Source organism: Misgurnus anguillicaudatus, chromosome 22 (assembly GCF_027580225.2).
Source record: "Misgurnus anguillicaudatus chromosome 22, ASM2758022v2, whole genome shotgun sequence".
NCBI classification, from domain to species: domain Eukaryota; kingdom Metazoa; phylum Chordata; class Actinopteri; order Cypriniformes; family Cobitidae; genus Misgurnus; species Misgurnus anguillicaudatus.
Genome location: NC_073358.2, coordinates 7,596,824 through 7,610,944, shown reverse-complemented (window position 1 = coordinate 7,610,944; position 14,121 = coordinate 7,596,824). Strand labels below are relative to the sequence as shown.

Here is a 14,121-nt window from a genome sequence, read left to right as displayed (position 1 = left end):
AACTACTTTTTCAATAAAATTGGCACTAATAATGTTCACAATCTACCTGAGAGGATGGAGGCGTTTGGGGCTGAGGAGGTGCAACCGGAGCGGTTGACCCATCAGGAGGTGAAGGTCTAAAAACACATTTATATATATTGTTAAGAACTGTTTCTGCAAATATTTAAACAATAAAATATTAAGTTTACTGTTAAAGATTTAAAAACATAAACATAATACTAGATTGGTTACATATGAACTTAGAGAGACTTTGACAAACTTACGGAGATGGTAAACTAGTCTCCACCTTCTTATCCTCCACCTTGTCTGCACTGGTTTGCTGTATGTAAAACAATAAAAGGTTTAAAACATTTACATGAAACTACTTTTTCATTATTATTAACACCAATTAGCTTCACGGCTCTCCTGATTTTGCCAAGTGGTTGATGTCCTCAGGACAACATTGTGTTGACCCTGGGACAACATTTCAATCAACCCTGAGGACATCAACCACTTGGCAAAATCAGTTTGAGCTTATGTTCACAATCTACCTGAGAGGATGGAGGCGTCTGGGGCTGAGGCGTCTCAACCGGAGCAGTCGATCCATCTGGAGGTGAAGGTCTAAAAACACATTTAAATATTTTTAAGAACTGTTTCTGCAAACATTTACCAGCAGCTTATTGTAATATTATAATAGTAACAGATAAAAAGTGACACAATTTGTTTAACTTACTGAGACACACTAGGGGAGGGTGGAACCCCTGCTGGAGGGTCAGCAGGAGCAGGAGGTGGCGAGGGAAGGATCACTGCTGGAGGGTCAGCAGGAGCAGGAGGTGGCGAGGGAAGGAGCACTGCTGGAGGGTCAGCAGGAGCAGGTGCAGGAGGAGGAGAGGGAAGGATCACTGCTGGAGGGTCAGCAGGAGCATGTGCAGGAGGAGGAGAGGGAAGGATCACTGCTGGAGGGTCAGCAGGAGCAGGGGCAGCAGCAGGTACAACCTCATCAGATTCATCCTCTGAAGAGAGGTCTGAATCATAAAGATCCTCGAGGACCCATGAAGAAAGTTGGCACTTCATGCCAACAAATATCATGGGATACCTAGGAACGCATAGGAAAAACTGTGAGTACCGTTTCTGCAATGATTGTAGTGCTTAAGCAATTGCTGTTTATTTTTGCATACAGACAAAACTAACATATTGTAACTAAACCTATAAGAAATGGAAGAATACATTTGACCAAACTGAATAGATTAATAAGATTCTCTTTAAGCGCAGCATTAATCTAAATTGTATGACTTCTAATGTACTGATTCGCTTTTGTTATCATCATTGTTTGCCAACTGAAAAACATTCTTGACAGATGTGGCAGGAGAAAGATCTTCATACCTCTTTATGAACCTGTAAAGGTGAATCAATTTCTGGGGCGAACTCTCTTCTTTACGAAGACGGAGCATCTCCCGGTCCAAAGTCTTCCTCACGAGACTACATGCCTCCTCAGAGGTCAGGGCAAAGTCCACCAATGTTCGCCCTACCTTAAATCTGCATGGGAGAAAAATTATCATTGTAAACTATCTCGGCTCTCTAACAATTAATTAGGCATCTGATCAGCGTGACTTAATCGCTGGATGTCAAAACACAAAAATGTTACTGCAACAAAACAACTGAATATCTGTGAGTCCTTACCGGAATTCTGCAGAAACATAACCACATCCGGAGAAACGGACCAAATCAAAGACTAAAATCTCCGCCCTCGCCTTGAGATCTTTAGTCTCGTGGTCCTTGATGTTCTCCTAGAAATCATCATCATCATCAGTTAGGTTATGTGTTAGTTACTGTTTAACACTCTGGCTGGTATTGAAATGTGATGTTTTACTTTTGTGATTACATTAATTCCTCTCTATAAAAACTCTCTGAAGATGAGACAAACAGACAGAATCTCACCTGATGTGTGCCGCCTGCACTTGTGGATGGTGGTGTGGTGGTCTCCTTACGAGATGCACTGAAGTCCAACGTGTACCAGAGGTCTTTCCACTCTGGAAAACCTTCTGAGAATAAAGCAAAGAGGTTAAATTAAAAAACTTGATGACAACAAAATTATTTTCACAAATATACTAAATCAAGTGCGTTCACACCTTTCACGGGGGCCGGTGGCTTCATTTCATCTCTGGGGACCACCTCACCGATCCACGGCAGAGACAGCACTGGTTCCATGCTGAGGGGCTCAACCCCACTCCAGTCATCAACAACAGAGGAACTCCTGATCCGACAAATATATCAAAACAATAAGTCAGGTTAGACACATGAGTACAGACATCTATTACAAAGAGTTTTATGCTGTGTAAGTCTTATGTTACCCTTCAGTAAGAGAGCTGGTGACAGAGCCTGAACCAGACACTGGAGAAAGCACATGATCAGATGAAGACGCCTCCCTCTCAGTGTCTTCAACCTTGACCATGGCCTTCTCCTCTGGACCTGTAAGAGAAAAGAACAGATAAGAATTAAGGATTCAAGGATCATCCATTAATCCAGCATATCATCCAGGATTGTCAATCTGAGATTCAGTGTCATATGGTGAAGGACAGCAAAACACTTCAAAACTTCAAATAATTATTATTTTCAAGAAATATAAATAAACTGCAAAAAATAATGATCAGGTTAGACATGGGAATAGTATTAATCATTAAAAAGTCCTTTGGCTAATAGTGTCTCTATCTCTCACACATTTCACTCAGTGTTTTTTGTTTAAACATCAGTCACAGATATTGTTGGACAGATTACAGGTGAAAATGTCTGAACTTACAGGCTTCCTCTGCTGTTGATAACGCAGGAGATGGGGGAGCGGCGGCTCGATCAGCTGGTGTCAATTCAGACATCACAGAGCTGAGAGCATCGCCCTAGAAATCACATCATCATCAGTTAGGTTATGTGTTAGTTACTGTTAATAACTCTGGCTGGTATTGAAATGTGATGTTTTAATTTTGCGATTACATAATTCCTCTAGAGTCTCTATAAAAACTCTCTGAAGATGAGACAAGCAGACAGAATCTCACCTGATGTGTGTCGGCTGCCTGTGTCGATGGTGGTGTGGTCTCCTCATGAGCGACATGAAGGTCCACCGTGTCCCCTAGGTCTTTCCAAACTGGAAAACCTTATGGGAACAAAGCAAAGAGGTTAAATTAAACAACTTGATGATAACAAAATAATGTTCACAAATATACTAAATCAAGTGCGTTCACACCTTTCGTGGGAGCTGGTGGCTTCATGTCGTCTCTGGGGACCACCTCACCGACCCAAGGCAGCGACAGCACTGGTGCCATGCTAAGGGGCTCAACCTCACTCCAGTCGGCAACAACAGAGGAACTCCTGACAGATATATCAAAACAATAAGTCAGTAAATTAGAGCTAAAAAATAAAATCTTGCAAATGGACACGCGAGTACAAAAAGAGTTTGTATGCTGTGTAAGTCTTATGTTACCCTTCAGTAAGAGAGCTGGTGACAGAGCCTGAACCAGACACTGGAGAAAGCACATGATCAGGAGAAGACTCTGACGCCTCCTCCTCAGTGTCTTCAACCTCGACCATGGCCTTCTCCTCTGGACCTGTAAATGAAAAAAACAGATAAGAATTAAGGATCATCCTTTAATCCAGCATATCATCCAGGATTGTCAATCTGAGATTCAGTGTCATATGGTGAAGGACAGCAAAACACTTCAAAACTTCAAATAATTATTATTTTAAAAAATGTTCATTAACTGCAAAAAATAATGATCAGGTTAGACATGGTAATAGTATTAATCATTAAAAAGTCCTTTGGCTAATAGTGTCTCTATCTCTCACACATTTCACTCAGTGTTTTTTGTTTGAACATCAGTCACAGATATTGTTGGACAGATTACAGGTGAAAATGTCTGAACTTACAGGCTTCCTCTGCTGTTGATAACGCAGGAGATGGGGGAGCGGCGGCTCGATCAGCTGGTGTCAATTCAGACATCACAGAGCTGAGAGCATCGCCCTAGAAATCACATCATCATCAGTTAGGTTATGTTTAAGTTTCTGTTAAACACTCTGGCGGGTATTGAAATGTGATGTTTTAATTTAGCGATTACATAATTCCTCTAGAGTCTCTATAAAAACTCTCTGAAGATGAGATAAGCAGACAGAATCTCACCTGATGTGTGTCGGCTGCCTGAGTGGAGGATGGTGGTGTGGTCTCCTCATGAGCGACATGAAGGTCCACCGTGTCCCCTAGGTCTTTCCAAACTGGAAAACCTTATGGGAACAAAGCAAAGAGGTTAAATTAAACAACTTGATGACAACAAAATAATGTTCACAAATATACTAAATCAAGTGCGTTCACACCTTTCGTGGGAGCTGGTGGCTTCATGTCCTCTATGGGGACCACCTCACCGACCCAAGGCAGCGACAGCACTGGTTGGATGCTGAGTGGAGGCTCGTCGTCCACAACAGAGGAACTCCTGATCCGACAAATATATCAAAACAATAAGTCAGGTTAGACACATGACATCTATTACAAAGAGTTTGTATGCTGTGTAAGTCTTATGTTACCCTTCAGTAAGAGAGCTGGTGACAGAGCCTGAACCAGACACTGGAGAAAGCACATGATCAGGAGAAGACTCTGACGCCTCCTCCTCAGTGTCTTCAACCTTGACCATGGCCTTCTCCTCTGGACCTGTATGTGAAAAGAACAGATAAGAATTAAGGATTCAAGGATCATCTATTAATCCAGCATATCATCCAGGATTGTCAATCTGAGATTCAGTGTCATATGGTGGTGAAGGACAGCAAAACACTTTAAATAATTATTTAAAAAAGTTCATTTAATGAAAATAAAGATCAGTATTCATAAGGGAATAGTAGTATTAATCATTAAAAAGTCCTTTGGCTAACAGTGTCTCTCTCTCACACATTTCACTTAGTGTTTTTTGTTTGTACATCAGTCACAGATATTGTTGGACTATTACAGAGGTGAATATGTATGAACTTACAGGCTTCCTCTGCTGTAGACAACGGCCTCACCGAAACCTCAGCATCCACTGTGTTTCCCTCATGCGGACTGCCCGGTTCACTGAGCGCCTCCTCCTGTGACACAGGGACGGAGGGCTCAGTGAATTCAGGAGCAGATAGAGGTCTGCTGATTGCAACAACGGGCCGATTCTCCTTAACAAACAGGAGAGTCGACCCGTTATTCAAAGCAGAAGACAGCTCTTCCGGTGAAGGGAATCGTCGTGATCCTCTGTCAATAACAAAGACGGGAAACATGACGAACACCAAAAAAACAACAACGCAAAGACAAACAAACAACCAGGAAAAACACAGAAAATCGCCTTGGACTTGTGAACAAGAACCAAAACACGCCGAACTGAAAACCCACGAAATAATGAAGCGCGTGCTGACTTTTATAGCCTCTGAAACTTGACGTAATAATCACAGCATTAAAGCGTCACCGTACGAACATTAACCATTGTTAACTGTAGTTAAACCATGGAAACCATAAACACACACACACACACATATATATATATTTCCCTAATATCATTTTTTATAATTGCTTTATGAATATCGGGAATTGTCTATCTTTTCTATATCAGATAAAAAGTCTTCAACAATAAAATTCTCTTCAGTCCAATAGTAAACACGGACATTAAAAGAATTAATATTTTGCATAAAGCGCCCTTTAGATATTTTGTTATAACATTTGAAAAGTAAATGATAACATCTTTTTAAATATTATCGTATTAATAATTTAATATTTACACGCCCTTTCAGTATTATTTGCTATTTGTGTTGACTTCAATAAATAAATCGCCATATATTTTGTTCGCAAAAAGGAATGTTTAATATTGTAGGCCTATTAGTGTGCTTGGTTTTAACATTAAATAAAAATTGGATTCTTATGAGTTTAAATGTAACACACTTTAAGCCGGCAAATGTCCGTCTATGAATAGATTCTCGCATTTCATTCATTCAAACCGATTCAAACTGTTTTAGACATTACATTTGTTTTTATTATAGACAAATCATTTTACAAACTTTAAAGTTTAAAGTGTTTTGAAATTAATTAAGGTAGCAAACACACAGAGAAATATTGAAAGATTTAAACGGATATCATTGTACATTTTAGTCTGAGCTTTTAAAAAGAATAATTAAGATTTAGGTAAAATTGTCACCAGCTATGCATTTAAATAACTGTAAAAATGTTGTAAATGACATACGTGTAATAATATGTACATTACACCTCATTTAATGCTTGTTTATTATGACTTTCGATTTAAAACTTTACACAAATTAACATTTAAAAAAATATATCTTGTGATAATACAAGCGCACACAAAGATTAAAAAACATAAAAAAGCATGAACAGAATCAACGAGTAACGTACATTTGTACTTACATTTAAAAAAAGAATTAAAATACACTTATACATATTTCAAGCTCTACAACCCGCAATTAATACAAGTAAACAATATAAAAAATAATTACATTAAAACCACAAAAGAAAATAATATACTAATAAAATAATAAAAGTGATAAGAAGTAAATATATAAATAAATTAAGAGGGAGTGTTATTAAACAGTTAATTTAGTGTAACGTGTAGGCTTCATGTTTTCTGTATTTTCTATTTCACAAAAAGAAATAATTTTTTTATGTCCGTCGGAGCCGATGAAGTTATTATTGGGCAGCGCTCCGACATGTGGTGCTTTCGCACTTTCGGCGACCCCTCTCTCCTCCATGTCCTCTCCTCTATCACTGTTTAAATAAAAGGTAAAATGGGCAAAAATATAAACAAAAAGAGATTATCCTTAATATTATTTTGGTAAACTTTAATTCAGATCACTATTCCTCGTACTAAACATGAACCTTAAGAAATTGTGTAAGCTTGGTGCGATATTGTCTCCTGAACAGACATCATATCAGTCTCACATAGCTGCCTGCAGAATTAAGTGACGCCATAGTTTGTAAACCAATTAGAAATCCGGGAGCAAAAAGTATTTGAAGGCTGAAGGTGATGTGACAGTTAATGATTTAATAAATTTCATTAGATACATTACTTTAATATTTATTATTTATTAAATATATTATATATTAAATTAAATAATTTAATAAATGTTTAATTTAAACGATGTGATTTGTACATTTACTTAAAAGTTTATCAATAGCTTTTCAGTGTCTAATGTCATTATTCGCATCTGTTTCAAGTTTAAGTTGCATGATTAATAAGAAATGGTTAAATAAATAATTGACACAATATTGACGCACATTGACATATAATACGCTGTGGTCTTTAACAAATTTACAAATCCAGTTTAATCTAAATTAATTATTGTTTCAATTATATCAGCAAGTCTAGTGACAATTATTGGTGTTGATGTAATTTGTGAATTTTTGTTTAAGAGAGATGCAGTTGAGTGCGCGTGTACGTCATCTTCTCGCGATACTATCTGTGTACTTCAACCCATTCCTAAAATGGTGGCGTGTGCAAAAGCAAACGTCAAATAGAGATCAAGCTTATCTCAGAAAATCTTATAAAAATATTAAAACAAAGTGAGACACACACTTTCAGGTTTTATCTCAGGCCAGGTTGTTAAGTCAGTGGATAGCCGGGAAATATTATGCCCAGAGACAACCATCCATGTGTCAGACACACTTTAAAAATCTTAAAATAAATGCTCACAGCATAAATAGTTAACTATGAAACTATTAATTCACAATTATTTAAACGTAACCCGCACAGGCCCGTGGGCGGGCCATAAGGGCGTAGGCCATCTATGGGTTTCTGTCCTTCATGTTCATGTTCATATCTTGTTTTTTCATAATACACTGGAGTGGAAAGGATTAAATGAAATGCAGACGGACCGCATATTAATATGGACAATACTTACATATCATCTCAACACCAGTAAGTGTCCACTCTTTAAAATGCATCCCGCAATTTTAATCCAAAACAACGAAAAATAGGGACAAATCCCAAAAGATCCGCCTTTGTTTACATGCGCGCTTCTGGTTAGTATGATCGATCATGTTCATTTTCAATGAAAACAAATTTTCATTTTCAATGAAATATCGATTCTTGAAAAGTCATCTTTTTCTACTCCGTTAATTTCTTCCCCGAAAAAATTACACCGCCTTTTTCTGTTTTGTCCAATCATGTAAGGTTTGAGAATTTAAAATGCCCAGGGAGAGCATCATTGGGTAAGCAAGCTGTCATTTAGCGTTCCTTAGGTGTTGACTGGATGAAGCCAAAATAAAGCCAGCCAATGCCTAGCCAACAAAGTTTTGATTGATGGGGATAGTAACCAATCATAAACGATTACAAGGATTCAGTTTGATTGGTTTGTGTCGGTAAAATGTGCGTCTGCGCAGATCTGCGCAAACACACGTACGCTTGCGCAACCAAATTCTGTTATGCTAGCGGCTATGGCTAGTTATACAGAGCTTAAAGAAACGATAAGGTTTAGATATAAATATCTCCGTTTTGGATCGTCGATTGCAGATTACTTTTTTGTTTTGGAGAAGGTGATGAGGAGCACGAGCGAGGTGCAAAAAGACCAGACTCTATCAAAATAAAGACGCGTCACAAGAGAGGCATTGAGCAGTGGAGCTGCTTCTCAGATACAGTAAGTTTGTCTTGTTATGTTCATCATGCATTTACAGTTTTTGTTTCATGTTAGCTGTTTTTGATTGTAAAATAAATGACTAAGACACGAGATTTACATGTGTTCATTTTTCCATGACATGTTATGTAAATGCACATGTTTATAGTGATATGAATCTGATGGATAGAACAGAAAAACTAAAAACAAGAAAATAAGATATGTGGGAGAAATATGAGTATTATCAGCAATGCTGAGCATTATAAGCATGAGTTATTTAGCAAACATAAGGCATTTGTAATTATAAATAAATAAATATATATATGTTCATGTATATTACATCATAGTTTCTAATACAAATAGTTGTATGTCTCTAACTTTTGACTCAAACTAAAATCTTTTTTTGCTGTGTGTGTTTTCTTCTCGTGATGTAAAAAGGGCTTCAGCTGACATAGATGAGGACTGCAATCTGGAGTCCATTCCTGAGCGACCACATTCAAAATAAACAAGTATTTTGTTATAATCGGCAAATGTTTTTTTCTGAAATAGTTTCTTCTACATGCTTTGGTGGGCAGAGTAACTTAGTTTTGAATCGATATGGGGCAAAAACGGGATATGCTGTGTCGGGCGCAGCACATGAGGGGGATGCAAATTAACTGTGCAAAGATCTTTAAACGTTTTTGAACTTCTTTAACACAGTTATAAATAATGAAAAGTTTTCAAAAACATCATTTGTTAATTATTTTAACTTTCACACGAATCTGGTGTGGAAGTTGTCTGGTCTGGTTGATTTTTTTGTGGGGGGGGGGGGTCGTTTTACCACAAAATTCTGTATGTAATATTGCAGGGGTCTTCAACTACTTTTCTTCAGGGGCCAGATTTTAAAATTATAAATATGACGCGGGCCAAACTTTTACCCCTATTTTTACTTTTGATATATTTTTACTTTTACCATATATGTGTGTGTTGTTGTCATTTTTGTTACTTTTGTTATAGTATATTTGAAAAAAAAAAACATATTAAAAACATGCATTTTCAAAAAAAATTGAAATTTGAAAGCCTTTTAATTACTGAAAACTCATATTTTCTTTATTAATATTTTAAAAACAATTGCAGTTTAACATGTAAGAGCCAAATGTTAATAGTAAAAGTGTAAGAGATCAACACTCCTAAAAATATTTTGTTCATAACTGTTTACTTTCATTAATTGTTACATGTCAAGTACCCACAACATATAACCAGTCTTCTCCTAATGACTAAAATTGCACTACATGTTTTCTTTTTTAATATTTTATAGATATGGTAAACAGCCTTTCCATTGTACATTATACAGATATAAATGTCGGGAGTTCGCCCCCTAGTGGCAGTCGTAAAGAAAATGTAGTTTAATCGTAAATCTGTCATAGGAGAGAACCTTTAATCTACGAATATATAGTTAATAATTTACTTACCAGTAATTAGAGTATTCGAGTGTTACTGATAAAGTAAAACAAACAATAATTAATCATTTTAACTTTGCACACAGTTTTGATTAGAACACACTGAAATACATCACTTCCGGTCGCCACGTCACATGCTGTGTAGTCGCGTAAGTTTATTTTCTTTAATGCATCCAAAGCTCCAATTGGATCAAATAATTACGCACCCGCAGATGGTTGGCACCCCACACAGCCCCTTTCTGTGTTGTCTTGTACAGTGGTAAGGTAAAATTAACCACGCTGAATTTAAATCAGACTATGGTCGTCTCTCAATAAAGGCTGCAGCCTCCGGAGGTCGCATTTCCAGGCTGCATACGTGATTAAGTCTTATTTCAGAATTTTAACAATTATAAAGTTGACTATTATTCTTAGTTAATCGTAAATTGTTGTAATATCCTTATGATTTGTGAATGTAATGCTCAGTTAACTTAATCTTGATGAAGTATGCAGTCTGCGTATGCGACCTCCGGAGGCTGCAGCCTTCCGATTGAGAAAGAAACGGCCAAAGGTGAACAGCGGGCCGCCAGTTGACTAGCCCTGTAATATTGTTTTGATACTGTGTGGTATTACTGTCATATTTCTGCAAAATAAACCAGTGCGTAAATGTACATTTGTTTATTAAAGCTTTTCAGTCAAAAATCCCATACTTTTTGTTGGAGGTAATATTTGTACAAAAATAAAAATATCTTTATTATTTTAATATTTTATTTTATTTTTTTCATGCGCGTCACAGTTATTACGTCACCGATACGCGCTTGATTCAATCCGGGTGAGGTTTGTTTTTTAAGCCTAATGCAAATGTGCAATTTTACCGATCTTATAAGATTGTGACATTTTTTTCTGAATTTGGATTATTCTCACTATTTTTGATAATATAATGAGTGATGTATAAATGAGTGTTAACTGTATCCATCTTTCACCAATGCACATTACTGCTGCTGTGAGGAGGAAGTGCCACATTAAATATATAATACATGTATGTGTGTGTATTTATATTATCCATAGTACACACACATATATGATGTAAAGAAAAACTTTTATTCTGCAAATGATTAGTTGTTATGCAGACCTGACCACTTTAAAGGAATGTTTAAGGTTTAACAAAAGCTTTATTGACAGCATTCATGCCATAGTGCTGAGTAGTACCTGTATAACTGTACAATGATTCTGTGGTAATAGACATAGATACTGTCAGAGGAGCTGACTAAAATTGAACTTCTAAATCTGAAAAGATTATTGTATGAAATCTGAATACTTTTAGTTTTTAGTACTCATAGGTTTGGTGTATTGTAATTAGCACCAATCAATATCAATTTTACAGAGACCACTTATTAGACTTTTAAGAACTTTGATGGGATAAAAAATGATAACAGACTTTAAACTCAGTAAAAGCTTTTAATTCAATTTAATTTAAAAAATGTAATTGCATTTGTAATGCAAACCTTTTTTGCAACAATTCAATAGAGAAAGAGCACAAAATCCAAACTGTTATCAAATAAGTTGTTTGGCAAATGGTTATTTTAGTAAAGACCACACATAATGATTTTATTATTTAATAATCAATTAGTGAAATATAATTGTAATAAATAATTTAATAACCACCCCAAGATGCCAACCCTCTATAAACCCTCAAACACCCTCTCCCCCCATTAAATCTCACTCCAAGATAAACTCAAACGTTGTCAGCCCTGTGATATTAGCAGGTTCAGATGTGTTTGATTGGGGTTGAGACTGATTTCTGCCCTCCAGGAACAGAAATGGGAGACCTATGGTTTTTTAAAGCAACTGCAAACTTTACAGTCCTTACAGATTTTCAATAATTTTGTGTAATGCTTTTTCAGTGCACTACACTAATAATAATTCATTTGCATTGAATAATCTGCTGTGACAGAAGTGGAGAATGGAAATGTTACATTAGTGTCCATAGTAACATAATATGTCATTAATCATTTAATAATTTGGCTCAAAAAATGATAGCTCAGGAAAGTAGCTGCAAAAGGCCCATTTTTAAAGAAAAAGACCAATTATAGATCAAATGTACAGAGGACAAGTATAGGTTAAAGTTTCTGGCTCAATATTGACAATGTATTTACACACACATTTATTATAAATTGAGATCTCATATTATCTAATAAGTAAAAGAGAGCGATGAGTTTGTTTTGAATTGATGTGTAAATGTACTTTATTGTAACATTCAGTAACTGATTGAATTGTAACTTGTGTTTAATTTATGCATCCACTGATATTTGGAGATATATTAATAATAAACATATGCATGTGTTGTGTATAGTATTCAGTCCAATCACAAACAACAATCCATTTTATTAAAAAATATTTTATTTTCAAAAAGAAAACAGACAGAGATAGACAGCAATTGATATTTGCATCTGTAAATGTAATAAAAGTGCTTTAACATTATAATATAGCACTGCTGAACGCTCATCATAAGTGCACGCATGCGCAGACGTCCTCTGAAGATAAATATCATTAACTAAAATAAACCTGAAACAGAGTAACAGTGAAGTTGTGTGTGTGTGTTTGTTTAAAGCTGAATTCATGAATTAATCATTGATATGAACATGTAGTGAATTATAAGTTATCAAGAGATAGTGAGATAATGTTTTGTGTGTGTTGCTTGTTCTTCACTCACTCCTCCCGCGGTTCACCTCCAGAGTTAAAGCTGATCTCTCTTTTATAAATCTGATCAAACTAAAGACTCTTCAGGATGAAATATTACTCTATAAATACTAAATAATAACATGAGATGAGCAGAAACACTGTGTGTTCATGTTTTTATCAATAAATCTCAGTTCATTCAGAGCATCACTGGATGTTTATCATTTTAAATGGCTTATAATAATAAAACAGTGACTTTATAAAGTAACATTTGTAATAAAATAACTTACCTCTGAAACAGATGAATAAAATGTTGTGCTGCTTTATAGGTCACCTCCTTTATGTGGCCATCAAGATCCCTGAATGCAGTGTGATAAAGAAAACAATGTGAATCATGTGCTATATACAAACATTAACAGTTAACAGCTCGTATACAGATCTCTCTTACAGATGTTTTCACCTTTAGATATTAAATAAAAGATGATTTACTGTATTTATTCAAAACAAACTCTTCAGAAATGATTTATGTTTTCATTAGTCGTCCACGTCATAACCAATAAACTTCAATGTTTTCTTATGATAATAAAAATAAGTGTTTTTTTATAAGTTATTGCTGCAGTCAGAAATCTCTCATATATTATACGTCATAAGCTGTAGAGAGACGTTTGAAAACCTTTTTGATCTTTTAACCTCGTAATCAGATTGTTAGAAGATGTAAAGACCTTGAATTGATTTTAAGTTAGTTAACTGTTTGAACTCATCTGTGATCTGTCTGTTTAGTGTTACTAAAGGAGTTAAAGGAGAACAGAGAAACTTTAGACTAAGTTAACTTTCTCTCTCAGTGATTTCAACCTAACTTGGTTCTTTGTCTTATTAGGTTTACAGTAAGTTTGGCTGTAAGTGCTTTCTAGTGGATGATGGAAATGTTGGTAAAACCCGATCATGATTTTCCTCTTTTCATTTGATGCGGCTGATAATCGCATTACATTTAAGTTTGACACAATAAATGAACATAATGAATGCGTCACAAACAATCTTTCTCTTTTTTGTTTTTTTCCACTACTCTACTCTGTTTAATATCAAAATATTTTTATTTATTTTCTGCTCATAGGGGTGGGGTTTGAGGAGGTGAAGTTGGGTCTCTTCTTCTTCTTCTTTTTTTTTTTTTAAAGTAACCCATCAAGTCTGGGTCTCTTGGCGTCTGATACCATGCCTTCAGATGCTTCCTGCAAATAAAACAAACAGAGATTTAAGACATCAAATAACTTTTTTAATTGAATTTGTTTTGTTTAGGGCTCTGGTATAAATCTACCTGTGAAGTGGATGGAGCGGGACGCTTAAGAGCACGACGTTTAGGAAGAGAGGCGGGAGGAGACACTTGCCGGATTGGCCGACTGTTATTAGTTGAAGGTCTATAAACATATAAAAGCACTGTGAG

General features: G+C 35.9%; 1 protein-coding gene across 1 annotated transcript; it reads right to left on the bottom strand.

Moving 5' to 3' along the window:
• Nucleotides 1-25: 25 nt before the first annotated feature.
• On the bottom strand, nt 26-2,275 carry LOC141358770 (uncharacterized). Its single transcript, XM_073860384.1, has 8 exons — nt 2,109-2,275; nt 1,918-2,021; nt 1,660-1,766; nt 1,363-1,515; nt 713-1,075; nt 531-600; nt 264-319; nt 26-116 (listed from the first exon to the last, which is right to left on the bottom strand). Exons 1-8 carry the CDS (start codon nt 2,185-2,187, stop codon nt 26-28), a joined length of 1,023 nt encoding a protein of 340 aa, XP_073716485.1. The 5' UTR covers nt 2,188-2,275.
• Nucleotides 2,276-14,121: the final 11,846 nt, after the last annotated feature.